This window comes from Ctenopharyngodon idella, chromosome 13 (assembly GCF_019924925.1).
Source record: "Ctenopharyngodon idella isolate HZGC_01 chromosome 13, HZGC01, whole genome shotgun sequence".
Taxonomy (NCBI): domain Eukaryota; kingdom Metazoa; phylum Chordata; class Actinopteri; order Cypriniformes; family Xenocyprididae; genus Ctenopharyngodon; species Ctenopharyngodon idella.
The window spans coordinates 16,320,118-16,336,198 of NC_067232.1; the positions used below are offsets into that span (position 1 = coordinate 16,320,118).

At 39.0% G+C, this 16,081-nt stretch overlaps 1 protein-coding gene across 3 annotated transcripts in view; it reads right to left on the minus strand.

Moving 5' to 3' along the window:
• pcnx1 (pecanex 1) overlaps window positions 1–16,081 on the minus strand; it is a 44,536-nt gene that overhangs the window by 12,562 nt on the left and 15,893 nt on the right. For 2 of the 3 annotated variants that reach the window (XM_051916644.1, XM_051916641.1), the window contains 15 exons: window positions 13,856–14,049; window positions 11,088–11,181; window positions 10,949–11,006; window positions 9,700–9,947; window positions 9,073–9,226; window positions 8,954–8,986; window positions 8,006–8,177; window positions 7,672–7,782; window positions 3,534–3,625; window positions 3,301–3,410; window positions 2,988–3,093; window positions 2,789–2,881; window positions 1,709–1,859; window positions 1,452–1,593; window positions 1,105–1,282 (listed from right to left, as the gene is read on the minus strand). In XM_051916644.1, the coding sequence (XP_051772604.1) occupies window positions 1,105–1,282; window positions 1,452–1,593; window positions 1,709–1,859; window positions 2,789–2,881; window positions 2,988–3,093; window positions 3,301–3,410; window positions 3,534–3,625; window positions 7,672–7,782; window positions 8,006–8,177; window positions 8,954–8,986; window positions 9,073–9,226; window positions 9,700–9,947; window positions 10,949–11,006; window positions 11,088–11,181; window positions 13,856–14,049 (1,936 nt within the window). The remainder of the gene's footprint in view (window positions 1–1,104; window positions 1,283–1,451; window positions 1,594–1,708; window positions 1,860–2,788; window positions 2,882–2,987; window positions 3,094–3,300; window positions 3,411–3,533; window positions 3,626–7,671; window positions 7,783–8,005; window positions 8,178–8,953; window positions 8,987–9,072; window positions 9,227–9,699; window positions 9,948–10,948; window positions 11,007–11,087; window positions 11,182–13,855; window positions 14,050–16,081) is intronic. The other variant, XM_051916643.1, reaches the window with a different exon arrangement.

The window sequence follows — 16,081 nt, forward strand, 5'->3', positions numbered from 1 at the left end:
AATATTATCTCATTATTTGGCTGCAGGCATATTAGGCTGCCGTCACTTTAAGACCTGATGCATGGATCCATTACTGTTACACATCCGTTTGCATGAATACTCGCCATGACCAGCATTTTGACATTATTTTGTGTGTATTTGACTGTTTAAGCGCAATAAGCAGCGAAAAAGAACTCAATTTAGTAGTGAGAGGCAGCTTTATGTGTGCACACTTTGGGTGTAAGCACAAAATCTGCAGGAATTAGCAAAATTACGCGCAATACCACACCGAAATTCAAGCCCTGTAACACCAACAATATTCATCTGGAGCAAATGAAACAAGTGAGTGAGGGGAGGCAGGTTTGTGTGTCAACTGGCAGTCGGGGAGATGAGAGAGCGAGAAAGCGCAGCTGGTATCGTCTATCTATTCTGCGGAAAATGAGAATTGGAAGCGTTTCAGATATTTCAGTGTCGATATGCATCGAAAAAATCTGTATTTTTGACAACACTACATTACACTTAGTTTATTATTTCAGATGCCTTTTTAAAAGACTACAATTGAAAATTGTACTCGCATTTGGCGGGTTGGTGGGTGTTAATGTCAAGCCCTGGTTGTATCATCTGAGGAGGTTTATTTTGTGGTATTGACTGACTTTACATTATGCTGCTTAATACTCCTTTTTAAAAATAAAATAAAATAAAGATTTGAGTTATAGAGTATAAAGAGTACTTTACATTATGTTGCTTAACATGGCTTTTTAAAATAAAATAAAATTAAATTTAATTAAATGAAACATAAAATAAAATAACCCTAACATGAAACCTGGACATGAAATTAGCAATTTGGTTGCCTGGGACAATGATTAAACAGTCATCATTCACAAATATTTGACCACAGCAGTAAATGATCAATCAAAATCAAGTATTCCAGAGAGCTCTCTCTTTCTTATCTGATTTATGTTGGTTAGTAATCAATCTACCAATTTGCCTAGATTCATTACTAGCTGCAAGTGTCTTTATTCTTCAACTCTGTACTTCATCAGAGGGCACAGCCTATATCAAACTCCTGAAAGAATAAAATAAAAAAAAAAAATCAAGACAAAAATCTATACTATAAGAACTGACCTTGCTGAAAATGATGGACATAATGAAAAGGTCAAGCAGCAATGTCTCGGAGAACTGCTGGTAATCAAACGTGAAGAACAGGACCGTGAAGAGGACAGTGACATACTGATATGTTGGACTACTGAAGGAAGAACGCAGCAGCTTCAGCCCAGCGATAGTTATCACTAGAGCTCCGACTCTGAGAAAGAGAGAGAGAATGAATTGATTGCTTGTAAATGATAGTACAGACAACATTTAGCTAATACACGACGATCAGATGCAGACAGTCAATCAGTTATTCAATAAAAAAAACAACCGTAACACTGAATAAAAAGGACAGGAGGTCAGACAGAAGAGGTAATACTGACTCTGTGTTGAGTTTCTTGGGGCTGGCGAGCTCCTGTGCGCTGCCACTCAGCTCATTAAGCACAATGAGTGGATACAGAATGTTTTTCTCCACAAACAGCAGCCACACATGGGCACGCTCAAACCACATAACATGGGCTGCACCTGCACACAGAACACACGCACATCAGTACGGTTAATGGTAACGGAGTCTCCGGAGAATAAGAGCTATGTCTTTAAATAGCAGTACACAGAATTTAACATCTGTAGTGTGACTCACCCCGGATTTCAAACTGATAGTACTCCCTGGTTTTGAGCAGCGGGTGTGAGAAGCAGTACCAGGGTAACTGCTTCCTCATCTGGGGCAACAGGTAGTGAGTTAACAGCCCTACTGACCCGACCAGACCGTACAGAACATAGCTCAAAAAAGGCTTGAAGAGAAGACAGAGGGACAAGAACAATCAAGAACTGTCTATTTATTCTACTTTTGATATTTATCTGTAGTTTATGATACAATATGTATTCTTGGAGTTTGATTTACCTGCAGCTGAACTATGAAGTGCAGTATGATCGTAGTTAGGGATACACAACATACTGCTAATGATTATTAGCCAATATTAGTGATTTTTAATTTATTTATTGGCAAATATTGGATACACAATACCGTTAATAAAGTTTGGGGTATGTTTTTGAAAGAAGTCTCTTTTGCTCACCAAAGCTGCATTTATTTGTTCAAAAAAACTGTAAAACTGTAATATTGTGAAATATTATTACAACTTAAAATAACTGTTTATATATTATAAAATGTCATTTATTCCTGTGATGGCAAATCTGAATTTTCAGCATCATTACTTCAGTATTCAGTGTCACATGATCCTTCAGAAATCATTCTAATATGTTGATTTAGTGCTCAAGAAACATAGTATATATAAATATATATAAATCTTTTATAACATTATAAATGTCTTTACTGTCACTTTTGATTAATTTAATGCATGCTTGCTGAATAAAAGTAGTGATTTCTTTCGAAAAAAAATCAATTAATAAAAAAAATGTAAAAAATAAAATGTACTGACCCCAAACTTTTAAACAATAGTGTATGAGCCATATGAGCTAATTTCCCCTTAATTTTGTGTTTGCTGTCTTTTAACACTAATTAAAATTATTTATAATTTAATAGCCAATCTCAAAATAAATAATATATTTTAATTTTTTGCGTTTTATTTTTAATAAATGTAGACAAAATAATGTAAAATATTTTTTAATATGTCCATGTATTGGTTTTCATCCATAACATGCAAATAATTATCGCCATATTAGTATCGTTTTTTATCATTAATTTTTATCATTTTATCATTACCTGTAAGGCAATGAACACGGTGCTGACATGAATGGCGAAATACAGGACAGCAATGACGACACACACGATCACATCTGACTGTAGTCTCTCGTTCTGTAGCCAGAGAGAGAAAGAGAGAGACACAGATGCATCATTCAAGACTGAAGAGTCCATGTGTGTTTGTGTCTATGTCTGTGAGATTTATGCATGTATTGCTCACCACAGAGCTGCGGAGTTTCTCTGGTAACGGATCCTGCACTTCAGAAAGGGGATCCTCTGGATTTTTCTCTTTTACATTAGGGAAGACCTTTGACTGCACTAATGAACTACACATACAGAAAACAAAATTAAAATTGACAAAATACAAACTAACCACTGTGCAGTCAAGCAATAAAAGGTCCTCAAACATCAAATCAAAGCATTCAATGTCTCAAACAATAAATACTCGAAGACTACTTAAAGTACTTAAAGCAGGAAAAATGCAAGAATTATTTATCAAAAGCACAAACCCACACACTCGCAGAAAGACTTACATGAGAACTGAGGGGTCACTGCTTTGGCGGCTGAGATGATATGATACAGCAACCAACAACCCACAAAACACTGAGAACAGCACAGGAATGTGCTGAGGATCCCACGAGTCCTGAAAACAAACATAATATACAGAGGAATATTCAGTGTGCTTTAACACAGAACAATTCAACATCCCTACAAATACAACTGAAATCCAGAAAGAATTCAAAACAAATGTAGAGTGATTCATCACCTTTAGGGCGCCGTAGCAGAACCCATAGAGCATCGCTATGGTGATGACGCTGCGCAGAACACTATAGAGAGCTGAGAGCAGACTGGTGCATGCTGGGAGTGAAGACAGACATTACAATAAGTCTCTAAAACAACATTCTCATCACAAACACAGTAGTTTATGGACTGAAATTAATGTAAATAGACATTAGATTTTACTTAATTTGTTAAAGGGATAGTTCACCCAAAAATGAAAATTACCTCATGATTTACTCACCCTCAAGCCATCCAAGGTGTATATGACTATCTACTTTCAGACAAAAACAATTGGAGATATATTTAAAAATATCCTGGCTCTTCCAAGCTATATAATGGCAGTGAATGGGGGGCCTGATTTTGAAGCAAAAATCAGTATCAGAATCAGAAAGAGCTTTATTGCCAGGTATTTTTACACATACTAGGAATTTGTTTTAGTGACAGAAGCTCCACAGTGCAACAGAATTACAGCGACAAGACAAGACACAGATAATAAAAAGAATAAAAGAATAATATACAAATATACAAGATAGACAAAGTGCAAAAAAAGCAAAAAACTATATAATATAGACAATTTGTATGTACAGTTATGATGTGTGCAAATTTGAAATATATGTGTTTTAAGTAAATAAATGTATAATAGTGTTGTGTGCTCTGTGTTTGTCAAGTGTTCATGAGATGGATTGCCTGAGGGAAGAAACTGTTCCTGTGTCTGGTCGTTCTGGTGCTCAGAGCTCTGTAGCGTCGACCAGATGGCAACAGTTCAAAGAGGGAGTGTGCTGGATGTGAGGGGTCCAGAGTGATTTTCTTTGCCCTTTTTCTCACTCTGGATAAGTACAGTTCTTGGAGAGTGGGGAGGGTTGTACCAATGATTCGCTCAGCAGACCGGACTACCCTCTGTAGTCTTCTGAGGTCAGATTTGGTAGCTGAGCTGAACCAGACAGATATAGAAGTGCAGAGGATGGATTCAATGATGGCAGAGTAAAACTGTTTCAGTAGCTCCTGTGGTAGGTTGAACTTCCTCAGCTGGCGAAGGAAGTACAACCTCTGCTGGGTCTTTTTTACAATGGACTCAATGTGGTTGTCCCACTTCAGGTCCTGGGAGATTGTGGTGCCCAGGAACCTGAATGACTCCACTGCAGTCACAGTGCTGTTCATGATGGTGAGTGGGGGGAGAGCAGGGGGGTTTCTCCTGAAGTCCACGATCATCTCCACAGTCTTGAGCGTGTTGAGCTCCAGGTTGTTAAGACTGCACCAGACAGCCATCTGTTCAACCTCACCGTCCTGGATGAGGCCGATCTGTGTGGTGTCATCTGCAAACTTCAGGAGCTTGACAGAGGGGTCTTCAGAGGTACAGTCATTGGTGTACAGGGAGAAGAGCAGTGGGGAGAGAACACAGCCCTGAGGGGCGCCGGTGCTGAGGGTGCGGGTGCTGGGTGAGAATTTTCCCAGCCTCACTAGCTGCTGCCTGTCTGTCAGGAAGCTGGTGATCCACTGACAGACAGAGGTGGGCACGGAGAGCTGAGTTAATTTGGGCTGGAGGAGTTATGGGATGATGGTGTTAAAAGCAGAGCTGAAGTGCACAAACAGGATCCTCACATAAGTCCCTGGTCTGTCCAGATGCTGCAGAACATAATGCAGTCCCATATTGACTGCATCATTCACAGACCTGTTTGCTCGGTAAGCAAACTGCAGGGGGTCCAGTGATGTCCTTCAGATAAGCTAGAACCAGTCTTTCAAATGATTTCATGGCCACAGACGTTAGAGCCACAGGTCTGTAGTCATTAAGTCCAGTAATTTTGGGTTTCTTTGGGACGATGGATGATGGTGGAGCGTTTAAAGCATGAGGGGACTTCGTACAGCTCCAGTGATCTGTTGAAGATCTGTGTGAAGATGGGGGCCAGCTGGTCAGCGCAGGTTTTCAGACAGGCTGGTGAAACGGCTGGTGCCTTTCTTCTCTTGTTCTTTCTGAAGACCTGGCGCACGTCATCTTCACTGAACTGAATTGCAGGTGTGGGGGAGACAGGGGTTACAGGAGGTGTGAATGGTGTTTTTTCAAACCTGCAGTAAAACTCGTTCAGATCGTCTGCCAGTTGTTGAATCTCCACAGAGCTGGGGATGGTGTCTTGTAATTGGTGATGACTTTCAGACCTTTCCACACTGAAGCCGTGTCATTAGAAGAGAACTGACTCTGAAGCTTATTGGAATAATTCCTCTTTGCCACTCTGATCTCCTTTTCCAGTGTGTATTTGGCCTGTTTGTACAAGACTCTGTCCCCATTTCTGCGAGCATCTTTCTTGGCCTGACAGAGCTGGCTGAGTTTTGCAGTGAACCACGGTTTGTCAATGTTTTAAGTTAAATGAGTCTTTGTAGGAATGCACAAATCCTCACAGAAACTGATATATGATGTAACAGTCTCTGTGAGCTCGTCCAGATCGGTGGCAGCAGCTTCAAAAACACTCCAATCAGTCCATTCGAAACAGGCTTGTAAAGCCCGCTCTGTTTCGGTGGTCCATCTCTTTACAGTCTTTGCTACAGGTTTAGCTGATTTCAGTTTCTGCCTGTAGGTCGGTATGAGATGAACTAAACAGTGATCAGAGAGCCCCAAAGCTGCCCGTGGGACAGAGCGATATGCATCCTTTATTGCTGTGTAACAGTGATCCAGTGTATTACTGTCTCTGGTGGGACAAGTAACATGCTGTCTGTATTTTGGAAGTTCACGTGAGAGAATCGCTTTATTAAAGTCCCCGAGAATGATTAAAACAGAGTCCGGGGTGTTGTTGCTCACTCTCTGTGATCATATCAGCGAGTATCTGTAAAGCCGAGCTCACGTGCGCTTGCGGAGGAATGTAGACACTCACCAGAATGAACGAGCAAAACTGCCGCGGTGAATAGAGCGGTTTGCAGTTAATGAAGAGTGTTTCAAGATCGGGACAGCACATCTTCTTTAACACAGTAACATCTGAACACCACCTTTCGTTGATGTAAAAGCACGTCCCGCCGTCGCGCGATTTCCCTGTTGATTCTGCGTAGCGATCTGATCTAAACAGCTGAAAGCCCGGCAGACTTAACATGCCGGAAAGCGGAGATTAACCAGATGGATGCTAGGCAGCGGCGTTCTTAATCCGCGTTGTCTGAGCTTCACGAGTGCGCCGGCGCGCTTCCCCCGTCTGCGCATCCTGAAGCGTCTAAACAGCGCTGCCGCTGCACCGACTACAACATTCAACAAAACGTCTGAATAATCGAAATCCGGTAAAAGATTTTGTGGTGTGTACTGCCGAATGTTCAGCAGTTCATCCCTGGTAAAACTGATCATATTTGAAAAACAAAAAACAGGAAAAACTAACAAAAACAGTACAAACACTGGAGAGCTAAGCACTGTGGCTGCCATGCGCGGCGCCATCGTGAGGCCAAAAAAGTGCATCCATTCATCACAAAAGTACTCCACACGGCTCCGGGGGGTTAATAAAGGCCTTCTGAAGCGAAATAATGGGATTTTGTAAGGAAAATATACATATTTAAAACTTTATATTCTAAAATAACTATCTGCGCAAGTTGACTTGCGCCACAAGAGTAACCCGTGAAGCGATGTATGACGCAGGATGTAGGAGTAGCGTAAGCTTAGACGCCTCTCATGGTTCAAACAAATAGGGCTGTGCAACAAACTCAATCCACCACAAATCTCTTCCACCACAAATCGATGTGTACGGCCATCTGCAGGAAGCTAGTTATTATAGTTAATAAAGTATAGATATAGATATAAATATAGATATTTTTCTTACAAAACCCACCACTTCATTTCAGAAGGCCTTCATTAACCCCCTGGAGCCGTATGGATTATTTTTATGATGGATGGATGCATTTTTTTGGGCTTCAAATTCACACCCCCCATTCACTGCCATTATAAAGGTTGGAAGAGCCAGGATATTTTTAAATATTTCTCAGATTGTGTTCGTCTGAAAGAAGATATTATATACACCTAGGATGTCTTGAGGGTGAGTAAATCATGGGGTAATTTTTGGTTGAACTAACCCTTCAAGATTCGAAGGAGTCTTTTAAGAAAGAATCATAATACATATGCCTATTTTTCCCAGTCCTAAAATAAAAGTGAGCATATCTGTTACCGTTTCCTCCGAAGGCGTGAATGTCAAGTTGCTCAAGCAGGTACATGACAAAAGTGTTAATCTGAGGAAGCAGTCCAACGAAGAAGATGATGGGAAAGCACAGGGTAAAAACTGGAGTGAGAGAGGAGAAAGAGCAAGATAATGTAAAGCCGGAGTACTTGAGTCCCGTCACATCAGCAGGATTTTCTCTGTACTCAGCTCTGGAATATTTTTCTACTTTCACAGGAAAGCTGAGGAAAAAGCTTACGGCTTGCAGATTTCAATAAAAGAGCAAAACAAAAAAACACTACATATTCATCTGCTGGGAATTTACGCTTTGTATATCAGTGCTCACCAATGAGGAGATCCCGCGCTTGAGACAACAGGATGGAGCTGGTGAGAGCGACTCCATACAGAGACACTGCACCGGAGCTGCTGTTTACACTCCCATAGTGCAACAGCCAGATTAGCCCACAGCACAGACAGAAATACACAGGCCTGCTGTAGGCGATGATACGATTGTGACCCTGAACACACACAGGAGGGAAATAAAATCATTTCATATTTGTCATTTACATTTTTCTGTTTGCAAATGTGAAAAAAAAAAAGATTAGATGATATTAATTAATATATATAATCATGAATATACACAACCATTCAAAGGTTTGGGGTCAGTTTGATTTTAATATGTTTAAAAGAAATCTCTTTATGCTCATCAAAACTGCATTTACTTGATCAAAAATACAGTAAAAACTAATAAAATAATTGTTCAGTCACAAGATCCTTCAGAAATCATTCTAATATACTGATTTGGTGTTCGAGAAACATTTTATTATCATCAATGTTGAAAAAGTTGCTGCTTAATATTTTTGTGGAAACTGATTATGTTTTTTAGGGATTCTTTGATGTATAAAAAGTTCAAGTTCATTTATTTAAAATACAAATCTTTTGTAGCATTATAATTGTCTTTACTGTCAGCTATGATCAATTTAATTTGTCCTTGCTGAATAAAAGTATTAATTTCTTTTACAAAAATCATACTGACACCAAACTTTTGAACACTAGTGTATTTACAATTCCCAAATTAATGTAGAATCTACATAAAGGAACTATATTTTTAATACTATTTGTTTAATGTCATCTTTCTAAACATAATCTTAAAATGTACAGATTGCTCTTATAAATGCACAAGTCCCATTAATCACAGAAATGAATACATTCATTTTCCCTGCACTAATTTATATGCTTTTGGCTCACATTAATGGAGTGTGTGTTACTGTATTAGAGTGTGTGTGTTACTCACATGTCTGGGTGATGAAGAGTCGGGTTGTACACTCTGATTAAGGGATCAAAAGACAAATTTTCATTAAAAATTATTCCTTAGATAGATCAGTGTGTATTTGAAAAGTGTGAGATTCTCACCTTCAGCAATGAGTACTGGCAACTGGCGATAACGAGGCAGAACTGAAAAACCCATATGTCAGTGAAGAACCCATGAACTAGCAGCACAGAACCCAGGAAGGCAACGAGAACCGCCAGAGCCACTGAGAGCACATTCTCTAGAACCTCTCGGTTCCTAATAAACAAACGAAGCACCATCAGGATATGAGTTGAGACATATCAGTAAAGGCAGGAACACAACAAGCCGACACCGACAAACTAGTGGCAACGAAAGCAGACTGCGGGGTTGGCTCACATCGGCAGCGTCTGGGTCCAAAGTTGCCCTGACACACCAAACTGACACTCGACACCCGACGGCCAAGTAGCACGTCCGTCCTGCGCCTGCGTTAGATGAAATGTACCAGCAGGTGGCAGTAGCTGAACAGCCAATCAGAATAATCAGATGGCCCAACGGACCGACGAGCTCCGACGCTGATTCAGCATGTCGAATCGGCCGAAAAAAAGCAGACAAGGACCAACTTCAGCCGACGGTGCGGAACACACTGAGAAAACTTAGTCGGCCGACAAACAAAAACTGCCCGACGGCCGACCGTCGGCTTGGTGTGTTCCTGCCTTAATACACATTAATTTGTGTGTGTGAGTGTGTACCTGTCGAAGAGGGCCAGTAGTGTGAGTCTGTCAAAGTGCAGCCCGACCCACAGGTATGGCAGCAGCCAGAAGCGGTAGTACTGCTTGGTTTTGAGTGCGTGCGTGTGTGAGTGTGTGTGATTATGCGTGGAGCCCTGTGTGGAGTGCGGCGCCTCCTGCAGGTCAGGACTGCCGTCCACATCTTGCTGTTCCAACAGCTCTGGATCCATGGACAGTAACCGATTCAAACGCATCTGAGGAAACGAGAACTAAGCCGGGGTGAGTTTACACACACACACACACACACACAGACTGAACTCATCGTCTCAACTAGCAGGTGGGCGATGTGACCAAAATCTTATTTCACAATATGAGAATTTTTATTTCACAATAACAATATATATCACAATATAGTTATTTTTTTGTAATTAAAAAATAACAACAAAGAAGCAAAATCACAAACAATAGGAAAAATACAATAGAACAAAGATACAAAGTAAATAAAGTTTTTAAGGTTCAGTAGGTACTGTATTTAACATAGTAAAAAATACCACAGAAATTGAATAATTTGTAAATATGTAACACAATAAATGTAATGTTCAAATGTAAAAATAAAACACTGCATAGTCTTCACTGTATGAATTAAATATAAATTCTTATTAAAAGAAAAGTTAATTATGGAAGCTTGTTTCCACCACTGAATAAAAAATAAAACTTTTTATCTCAGAATTGTAAGATATAAACTTGCAATTGTGAGTTATAAAGTCCACAAATATTGTTGCCATGATGTATATTGTCATATTGCCCAGCCCTAGTCTCAACTGTGCTGCTTCTCACACAAGCACTATTGTGCGCAATGCATAATGTCAAACTGTAAGTCACTATATTTTCTCACAGTCTTATATTCAGTGTCTCTGTGTGTGTACATGCTTTTCTATCCCAGTGGGGACTTCAACCTGCATGCACACTGATTCATGGGGACTCGTGACAACGTGGGGGCCTAAATTGAGGTCCCCATGGGGAAACAAGCTTATAAATCATACAGAATGAGTTTTTTTTAAAAAGTAAAATTACAGAAAGTTTTCTGTGATGGGTAGGTTTAGGGGTAGAGTTAGTATAAGGGGACAGAATATAGAATAGATAGAATATATAGTTTGTACTGTATAAAAACCATTACGTCTATATAGAGTCCCCACAAGGATAGTAAACCAGATATGTGTGTGTGTGTCTGTGTGTGTGTGTGTGTGTGTGTGTGTTCGGTAGCACTCACCAGGTCATGAGGGTAAAAACGAACTGAGGTAGAACTGGAGAGGTGAGAGTCTGTTTCCCTGCAGAGAGAGAAAGACTGTTAGTTATTGGATATTCAACAATGGATCCTGGGTTCTGGTTGTACATGTGCTGTAACTCACCAGAGGTTGTTGGAGGCTCGTCTGGTTGCAGGTTCAAAGTTCACCAGGGACATGTCACATCCTCCAACCTCATAGAGTGGCGGGGTCAGCTTCCCTGAGTCACACAAATACACAGGAGGTTAGGGGTCACATAACAGACATCATGCAGGGTCACTTGAGCGTGGATCTGCCCCCCTAATAACTGCTTGTCTGCACTAACTTTTCAGAACAATAACACCTTAATCTGGCAAGACTGACACCAACAACATTAAATCACTCCCATTGTAATAAACTCTTTGTGATTCCTTTCCTGTGTAAAGATTTTAGTTGCACAGTAGTGTTGTCAAAAATACATTTCGATATGTATCGATACTGAAATATCTGAAATGGTTCCAATACTCATTTTCTGGAGTATTGATACACCAATACCAGCTGCGTGTTCTCACCCTCTTCTCTCCGAAGGTGAATTGACACACACCCTCCTCCTCTCATTCACTCGTCTCGTTTGCTCCAGTTGAACAGAGCTTGTATTGCGCATAATTTTATTAATTCCCGCAGGTTTCGCGCTTGTACAGCGTGCACCACTGATGATCTATATAAGTGGCACGCACATAAAGCCGTCTCTCAAACAACTCGCAAAAACCAAATTTACTTATTTTTCGTGGCTTATTGCGATTAAGTGGTCAAATACATACAGTTATGTTAAAATGCCTGTCTTGCCGAGTATTCAGGTAAATACAGTCAGTTTTGGAATGTAAATAGTTGAGAGAAAACACATTGTGTAACAGTATATCAGATCCATGCATAAGCTCTTAAAGTGACAGCAGCAGGTTTATTAAGCTGCTGTCACTTTAAGAGCCTATGCACGGATCTGATATACTGTCATGTTAATCAAAGAACAAAAGACAAAATCATACGCTGCTCTTGGCTGATAAACTTTTCTAACTTTAATTGTAAGCATTAATCTGTATTTAATCTTTACAATGAAGACTATCCAGTGTTATTTTACATTTGATTACTTTCATTTCTGTAGTAGTTCTTACCTGAATACTGTTAGACCCACCTGAAAAACTTAAAGCCATGTTTATTTGTCTCTTTATTCTATTTTATTTATTTGTGCTATTGCAATTTGCTTTGTTTGTTCTTATTTTATTTTGTTTGTAAATGTAGTTCAACGATTCAAATAAAGCCTCCCTGCGCTGTGTAAGCTATTACAACAAAATTACCCAAATTATCAAAAAATTATGAGATAACAAATTATTTGTATGGCAGTATATATGGCAGTTTTCCCCGTGGTATCAAAAATGGTATCGAATATCTATATTTTTCAAGGTATTGAAGCTGGAAATTTCAGTATAGCGACAAACACTGTTGCACAGTGGCTCTAAATGCTTTATTTTGCCTGTCTGTCTACAATAAAACAATTTTATTTGTATATTATATGTGACAGTTGATTGCTATGAAGTTTATTTGTTATACATTTAAATAACTTACTTTATCATTTACAAGTTTGGGGTCGGCAAGAATTGTTAATGTTTTTGAAAGTAACCAAGGCTGCTTTTATTTGATCAAAATAGAGTAAAAATAGTAATATAGTGAAATATTACAATTTACAAAAACTGCTGAATATTTTCACAAATACAACATTTTTTAAATAAAAATCTTCTGTAACATTATAAATGTCTTTACTGTCACTTTTGATCAATTTAATGCATCCTTGCTGAATTGAAATCGGCGCCCACAAGGCTATTGGCTCCGACGTTCTTTGAGTGTTAAAATGTTCTTAAAACTAGGAGTATGACATTTCAGTTAAAAAGGGGTAGGACCACTGAAAATGTAACAACAGTATATGAAATTCTTATATAATAATATGATTGCAAAAATAAAATTCATTAAAATTAACAACAAAAAAACTCTTGTAACAACTAATTTTGTTATTATTGTTTCCATTTCAAGTGATCCGATCACCAGTGGACAGAACTAAATACAGGTGTAAACAGGGTCCAGTGTTTGGACCAATAAAACCACATTCAGACAAAATCAGAAAATGCAAGCCCATAAATACATGCGTATGAGTTCACTTAACGTCTTCAGTGAGATTAATAACAACGTTAATACCAGGTGTAAACAAGACAAAAATCCTTCCTCTATCCTTCCTGACTGTATGAGCCTTTTAAACAGTTAAAAACCCACAACTGTAATTTTATTGTGTTTGTCTATTCAAAAACAAGAGATATTTATAGATATATAGATGCACTATTGATCCCGAGAGGAAAATAAGCCAGCATGTTCCCTGACCGGAAGCAATCCTTAACCACAGCAGTGAGAGCACTGTATCAATACTTCTAGACCCCCAGGGAAGAGCTTGACTGACCAAAGAAAGACCATGCCACACAAACATGCATACAAAATGTGATGTAAAGTCAGGATGTTAGCCTTATAATCAGTGTAATCCCAAACATCCCAATGTTTACAAAAATAAAAATCACACATACACATGCAGAAAAATCAATAAACTGATAGAGATAAATAAAGATTAACTCCCACAGCCAATACAACCTGTCAATCTAATGAAAACCTACAGATGCACATTGACTGAATATTGATTCCAGAAAATGACATGCAAATGGAATTAAGAAACATGATAAGAAACAGCGTGCAGATGTGACAAATAGTACATGGTGTGACAGACAGCATGCAAGTGTGAGACACAGGATGCAAATTTAACAGGCAGGTGTTACGGATGACAAGATGATGTGACAGACAGCAGGCGATTTTACGGTGCATACCAAAGTCATCCTGCAGGCTGGTCACGCCCACAGTGGACGCCTTATCCGGACAGCCCTCCATCTGCGCACTTCCATTCCTGACCAGCAGGGAGGCGCTAGTGCTTAATACCGTCACCTGAGACGGCGTGCGGGATGGCTGACCTCTGACCTGTGACCCTGAAGCTTGAGATACCTGACTCAGAGCCTCCTGCAGACTGGAGGAGTAGAAATATGGTTGATTCGGGGTGAGTAAGAGACTGCGCATGTGTGACACAGGGATGGGCATTTTGGTCACTTTGTGTACTCGACAAAGAAGTCAACCGAAAACTCAGGGAGTTAATTGCTGTTAACGATGTTGCACACCGCTATTCTTTCAGTGCATTATGTCCAGTTTTGTTAAAATATTTTTTTGGTGATTGAAAAGCTGAAATAAATCAAAATATAAATATTCAATAAAAAAAATTGTGTCAACTTTCCAAAACGAATCCCAAAATTAGTCTGGTTTTGTTGAGCAAAATGTTTTGCAAGGTGAAAAAAGTATCAGTCATTTTAATATACAAGAACTTGCGCCCATCCCTAGAGTGAGAGTAAGTGTGTGTGTTTGTGTATAGAAAGATAAGGTAGACAAAAACAGAACAAGATGCTGGAAGGAAGTGCAAGGTCACATTTATAGAGAAAAACAGACAGATGGTAGTGATAGACAGGAGAATGGGGGGTTCTGGAGGTGTTATGAGAGCTGACAGGAAGTGTAAAATGAGAGGAGTGCTGAACGGGAAGAGAAGAGGATGAGTATTCCGATTTCACCACCAGAAAAAGCAAGAAAGATTTTGAGGTTTGTGTGTGTGCGTGTGTGTGTGTGTGTGTGTGTGCGCAAACAGAACATTACTAGGTAAAAACAGTGAGGGGAAATTGATGCCTTTGTTCGCATTGCACAAAATTTTTTTAAATCTAATATTTACTATAGATATGTTTATATTTTGCAAGTGACAAAATCATATACATTTGTTGTTGATTAGTTGACTGGTTACTCAGGCAAACAACTGACTAGTCTTGTTTTGCACATTCCTAATATCTACATTGGTTGCCATAGTACTGACAAAAGCATCAGCAAAACAAATGGCATAAGAGAGTTGCTGACTGTCATTTTGGAAAAAGATGACGGAAAATTTGAAAATTGCTGAACTCGGTGCATCATAAGCATTAGAGGCATCACTGTTTACACATTCATGTGGATGATGTGTCTGTAACATACACTTGATCATTCACATGTTAGTGTAAATGAGGGATTTCAGACACAGTCAGACATTACAGTTATACATCCTGAAAAATATATACATTTGAAATCAGATACGACCATATATAACACTTTTCAAACAAACATTCTGAATTGACCATTCAAAATGAAACATTTCTGAAATTCCATTTCAACTAGAATTCAAATCATATACCACCGTTCAAAAGTTTTGAGTTGGTAAGATGTTCTTGAAAGAAGTCTCTTTCAAAGATCAAAAATACAGTAAAATTTTATATTGTGAAATTTTATTACAGTTTAAAATAACTGTTTTTATTTTAAATATATTTTAAATGTAATTTATTCCTGTGATCAAAGCTGAATTTCCAGGATCATTACTCCAGTCTTCAGTGTCACATGATCCTTCAGAAATCATTCTAATATGCTGATTTGCTGCTCAAGAAACATTACATCTGAAATCAGTTGTGCTGCTTCATATTTTTGTGGAAACCGTGATACAATTTTTCAGAATTCTTTGATGAATAGAAAGTTTAAAATAACAGCATTTGGGAATATTATAGGAAAAATTAAAAAAAAAAAATACTGTATAAAAAAAATGTAAAAGTCTTTACTGTCACTTAGTTTTGATCATTTTAAAGATCACCCAAAAATGAAAATTATGTCATCATTTACTCAAGTTCTTCTAAACCTGTATGAATTTCTTCTGCTGAACACTTTGGGCCCTATCATACACCCGGCGCAATGCCGTGCCAGGCATGGCGCAAGTGTTTTTTGCTAGTTTCAGCCCGACGCAGTTATCATTTTCAGGTCCTGTGCCACATATTTTAAATAGCAAATGCACTTGCGCTCATTTGTGTGCCCATGGGCGTGCTGGTCTGAAAACGAGGTGTGTTCAGGCGCATTGATGGCGTGTTGCTATTTTGAGGCAACTGAAATAGACTGCGCCATTGACCAACTGAAACCTGATGGTCTGCTCGCGCGCTTTAACTTCGCAC